The 5,812-nt window shown below is 39.6% G+C and overlaps 1 protein-coding gene across 1 annotated transcript; it reads left to right on the top strand.

Moving 5' to 3' along the window:
- Positions 1 to 1,023: 1,023 nt before the first annotated feature.
- LOC129734473 (uncharacterized) lies at positions 1,024 to 5,152 on the top strand. The gene has a single exon (XM_055698032.1). It carries the CDS (start codon positions 2,767 to 2,769, stop codon positions 3,496 to 3,498), a length of 732 nt encoding a protein of 243 aa, XP_055554007.1. The 5' UTR covers positions 1,024 to 2,766; the 3' UTR covers positions 3,499 to 5,152.
- The last annotated feature ends 660 nt before the right edge of the window (positions 5,153 to 5,812 follow it).

Below are 5,812 nucleotides of genomic sequence, written 5' to 3'. Positions count from 1 at the left end.
CAAAGTCAGGACCTTCGGGAATTTATTCACAAGGATCTTGAAGAACTAGACAATAATCCAAATTAATAGCTCCTTTAAGACAGGGAATAAGGCAGCAGGGGCCAGTGCATGTGAAAATGCCATTTTCTGTTACGGATTTGATGGCATGGAAACAAGCTGCATGAACGTATAGGGAGGACCCAGAAAGGGTAGGAAGGGTTGTAGAAACAATTATTAAGACATAGGATCCTGATTGGAATGACATACAAGTTATATTAGATAATTTATTAGACAGTACAGAAAAACAGATGGTGCTAAAAACTGAAAGGGCACAGACAGAATCTGCACATACCAACGATTTACTTACTGGAACACTGGAACAGAATTTTCCCACAGGAGACCCTCAATGGGATCGGAATATGCCAGAGAGCCATAGGAGGTTAAGTCAGTACCAAAAGTGGGTGCTGTATGGGGTGAAGCATGCAATACCAAGAGCTTTAAATTGGTCTAAATTATATGTGGTAAAACAAGACAAAAATGAATCACCCTCAGTGTTTTTAGAGAAACTGAAAGAATCAGCCAGAAAGTTTACTGATTTGAAATTAGAGTCAGAAGCAGAACAACAATTGGCTTTAATATTTATGGGGCAATCAGCACCAGATATAAAGAGAAAACTTAAAAAAACTAGAGGGAGAGGATTCAAGGAATTTAAATAAGGTGCTTGAAACAGCATGGAAGGTTTACAATAACCGGGAAAAGGAGGAAGACCAGAGAAGGGAAAAGAAAGAAAAGATTAAAGAAAGCCAACTGATAGCTGCCTTACTGGGGAATGTAACGAGAGGAAGAGGAAGAGCTAGAGGACGAGGGGATTTCAGGAATTTTGAAAACAGAGAATTTAATACCTTTGGAATTAATCAGTGTGCATATTGTAAGGAGGAGGGACATTGGAAGAAGAACTGCCCAAAATTACAACTGAAGATACACTAAGAAGAAGCAGTAAGAATGATGACTTTAGATGAATGAAGAGGACCGGAGGGCAGCCCAGCTGAACTTCTGGTTACAATTAAGCTGGGAGATGAAGGAGTTAAATTTCTGGTTGATACTGGAGCAACGTATTCTGTCTTAAAAGTTTTTAAAGGGAAACTGGGAAATAAAACTGCAAAAATAATTGGAGCAACAGGGAAAGAGGAAAACAGGCCATTCCTACAGCCCTTGGATTTAAAATTTGGAAATAAAATAATTACACATTAATTTTTATGCATACCAGATTGACCGATACCTTTTGTAAAAGAAGAGACTCGAACTCTTATGGGTTACTCTAGGTTTGCATGTTTTAATCGGTCCAGCAGCGTTGGGTCACCTCCGCAGAGTGACAAGCTTACAAGATTTTCAGTCACGTATTTATAGTATCTACCTAAACATTACATAATCTCTTGATTCCACAATAAATCTTCTATCAGTTCCTATCCTGACAGTCGGCTTCACAAGTTGTTCTGTATCTTGATCACTTTGCTGTTTTGCTGCTTCTTTCAAGGATGATTGCTTCAGATTCCATACGTCCCAGTTCTGAGTAATCACAATAGACAATCTCCATCGTTTCAGCCTTCTAAAGGTCAGGGTCTCCTGTTCTAAAAAGCTCCTTTGAACTGTCAGGCATAATCTTATTAATATTAAACTTTTATTGTCTAGCATCTATCAGCTGACTGCGCTTGCAGTCCTGGTTTGGGCTATACAGGGGACAAAGCTGAGGTGTACAGCCTACAGTAGCACTGATCTGGCATTTTCCTCCAACACCTTTGTTAGGGCAGGATTTACTATCTAAGTTAAACGCACTGATAGTTTTTGAGGAAGGAGAAGTTTTCTTAAAAATCCCAGAATCAAAAACAGGAGAAATACTGATGATAGAAGAGAAGATGAAGGAAACGCAGATACCGCAAGAAGTAGATGAGGCTGTCATACCAATAGTCTGGAACACAGACATACCTGGTAAGTCTAAGGCAGCACAGCCTGTAACAATAGAATTAAAGGAACAGGCAAACCCGATAAGAATTAAACAATACCCAATTAAGCTAGAAGTGAGGCAAGGAATTAAGAAGTTAATTGATAAGTTTCTAAAATATAGGATTCTTGAGGAATGTGAATCAGAATATAATACTCCAATCTTGCCAGTAAAGAAACCTTCAGGTGAATACAGACTAGTTCAGGATTTAAGAGCTATAAACCAATTGGTTAAAGATATACATCCTGTTGTTGCAAACCCATATGCACTCTTAACTGCATTAAGAGAAAATTATCGGTGGTTTACAGTGCTTGATTTAAAGATGCTTTCTTTTGCATACCCTTGGAGAAGGAAAGTCGAAAACTGTTTGCTTTCGAATGGGAGAATCCACAGACAGGATGGAAGATGCAACTGACATGGACAAGGTTACCCCAAGGATTCAAAAACAGTCCGACAATCTTTGGTAGTTAGCAAAGGAACTTGAACAGTGAAAACAAAATGATTCAGAACTGAAGCCTGGACATTTACTTCTACAATATGTGGATGACATCCTGATTGCTAAAAAACAAGATCCACTTGTGTGAAGGTAACAATAGACCTTTTAAATTTTCTCGGACTAAGTGGATATAAAGTATCTAGAGATAAGGCTCAGATAGCGAGCCAAACTGTAATATACTTGGGCTTTGAGATTTCTAAAGGGACAACGACGATTGGGAAAAGACTGAAAGGAGGCAATATATGGTATCCCTGAACCTAAAAATGTACATGAATTGAGAGCTTTTCTAGGAATGGCGGGGTGGTGTCAACTTTGGATAATGAATTCTGGTTTGTTAGCAAAGCCATTATATGAAGCCCAAAAGATTGTACCGTTTATGTGGGGCCCAGAACAACAAAGGGCCTTTTGGGAATTTAAACAGGCTTTGATGACAGCACCAGCATTAGGACTGCTGGACCTAACCAAAGACTTTCAGTTGTTTGTTCATGAAAGACAACATCTTGCACTTGGGGTGCTAACCCAGAAGATGGGAAGTTGGAAAAGACCAGTTGGGTATTTTTCCAAACAGCTGGACGTTGTAAGTAAAGGGTGGTCTACTTGCCTTCGAGCGGTTGCTGCTACAGTAATGTTGATACAAGAAGCTCGAAAATTAACCCTGGGAAGGATGATAACAGTATATGTACCACATATGGTAATCACCGTTTTAGAACAAAAGGTGGGTCACTGGCTGTCCCCTAGCAGAATGATGAAATATCAAGTAGTCCTGACAGAACAGGATGATGTGATTCTGAAAACAACTAACCTGACCAATCCTGCAGTCTTTTTGAGTTTTGTACAGGAAGAAGAACAACTAGAACACGACTGTCTAGCGACCATTGAACATGTGTACTCCAGTCAAGAGGACCTAAAGGATACACCATTGGAGGCTCCTGACTGGGAGCTGTACACAGATGGCAGCAGCTTTGTGGAGAATGGAATTCGATACACAGGATATGCGGTGACAACAGAAAACTCTGTCATATAAGCAAATTCTTTACCTTGCACAACTTCAGCTCAAAAGGCAGAATTGATGGCCTTAAGAAGGGCACTAGAACTGAGCAAAGAAAAGAAAGTAAATATTTGGACTGATTCAATATATGCCTTCGCTGTAGTACATGTCCATGGAATTCTGTGGAAAGAAAGAGGATTACTATCTTCCCAGGGAACAAGTATTAAATATAAAGAAGAAATTCTGAAATTAATACAAGCAGTTCAGAAGCCAACTAATGTGGTGCTCATGCACTGTAAAGCACATCAGACAGGAAATACAAAAGAAATATTGGGAAACAAACTAGCAGATAGAGTAGCTAAAAGGGTAGCAAAGAAAGGTGCCTTTCAAATGGCATTAATTCCTACTAAAACTATTACTCTACCCAGAGAAAAAACTAAGTATTCAGAGGAAGATGAAAAATTAGGAAAATTACTAAATGCAAAAAAGAATTTAACAGGATGGCTGGTGACAACAGGGCAAATAGTGATCCCACTACTTTTAATGAGAGAAATTATACAGACAAAACATAGGGAATGTCATTGGGGAGCGGAAACATTAATCACCTTCCTGAAAAGGCAAATTGTATCAGTAAAGATGCTAGAAATGGCAAAGAAAACAATTGCAAGATGTGAAATCTGTTTAAAAAATAATCCATTATAGAAGAAAAAAGCACAGATGGGAACAATGAGATCAGGAATAGAACCAGGGGATTATTGGCAAATAGATTTTTAAGAATTACCCAGGCAAAATGGGTATCGATACATTCTGGTAGGGGTTGATACTTTTTCAGGAGGGCCAGAACCCTTTCCCTGTTGGACCAATCAAGCAAAAGAAGTTATTAAATGGTTGTTACAAGAAATCATTCCAAGATTCGGAGTACCTATTGGGATTTCCTCAGACAGAGGTCCACATTTTATTGCAGTAGTACAGAATATTAGTAAGGTGTTGGGAATTACTTGGGATTTACATACACCTTGGAGGCTGCAATCTAGTGGGAAAGTAGAAAGAATGAATCAAACATTGAAGAGGCAAATTAGTAAAATATGTCAAGAAACTGTAGAGAGCTTTATAGCAGGTGCTGGAGGCCACGATGCCTGTGAAGGACTTTGAAGGCTAAAAGAAGAAAGAAAGTAAGATAAGGTTGGCTGAACGCCCAGAAGACAAATGGGATATGAAGCAAGGCTGGAGCGGATGTGCAATGTCACGTCGGCAGCTGGCTGAGAACATGAAACTCACAGAGATAAGAAAGAAGAGAGAAAAAAAATGCAACAAGTTCAGTGTGTTTGTAACTTAGTAATTAACCAATTACATGTAGCTAAGAAGCGCATGAACAGTATTGATTAACCAATGATATTTTTGTATGTTGCACATGATCCAAACACGAGGATATATAAGCGTGGGTTTTGGACTAATAAAGGGTCTTCTGGTCAAATTCAGGAGTCCGTGCCTCAATCTCCTCAAATGGTGACCCCTACAGAGGAGTTCTGAAGCCTTGGAAGAATAAGGACAGAACCAGTTGATAAAAACAGCAGCTTGTGGAAGAGGGCTGTGTTCTGGAGGAAATGTCTTGGCTGAACAATCGTCTTGCCGGCTGGACCAGGTGGGCAACCTAAACCCCAGGGATAACACCTGTACGCATCGAGACAGGTGAGCAGCCAAGAAACTTTAGAGATTTAAAATATTTGAAGAAATTTTAAAACGCTTTAGAAACCTGTACTCAGTGAGACAGGCGAGCAGCCAAGAAGCTTTAGAAACCTGTGCTGATTGAGGCAGGCGAGCAGTCAAGGCGCTTTAGAAACCTGTGCTCATTGAGACAGGCAAGCAGCCAAGAAGCTTTAGAAACCTGTATGCATTGAGACAGGTGAGCAGCCAAGAAGCTTTAGAAACCTGTATGCATTGAGACAGGTGAGCAGCCAAGAAGCTTTAGAGACTTTGATAATTTTTAGAAATTTTAAGAAACTTTAGAAACTTTAGAAAATGGGATCCCATATGTCTGCAGAGGAAAAAAGTATATTAAGGATGTTTCAGCATATTTTGCACAAAAGAGAAGTTGTATTTGAAAAAAGTAATTTGAGACTGTTGCTAGCCTGGTTAAAGAGCCAAGGCACCCCAGCTACCTCGACGCAAATATTTGATGTTAAAATGTGGGAGTCAGCAGGAGAGCAAATTTGGGAAAAGGCATCTCAAGGAGATTTAACTGCTACCCAAGTTATGACTACTTGGAGATTAGTGCTCGAGACTTTGAAAGAGATGCGTGCAGAAAAACAGCTTGGAGACTGAGAAAGGGCAGGAAGCCAGTGTAACAACA

Source organism: Falco cherrug, chromosome W, assembly GCF_023634085.1.
Source record: "Falco cherrug isolate bFalChe1 chromosome W, bFalChe1.pri, whole genome shotgun sequence".
NCBI classification, from domain to species: Eukaryota; Metazoa; Chordata; class Aves; order Falconiformes; family Falconidae; genus Falco; species Falco cherrug.
Note: the sequence above shows the minus strand (reverse complement) of the source record. Positions and strands in the feature narration are given on the sequence as shown.

Coding starts and splice junctions, on each gene's coding strand:
- LOC129734473 (XM_055698032.1), top strand. CDS start 2,767: ATGGCGGGGTGGTGTCAACTTTGGATAATGAATTCTGGTTTGTTAGCA.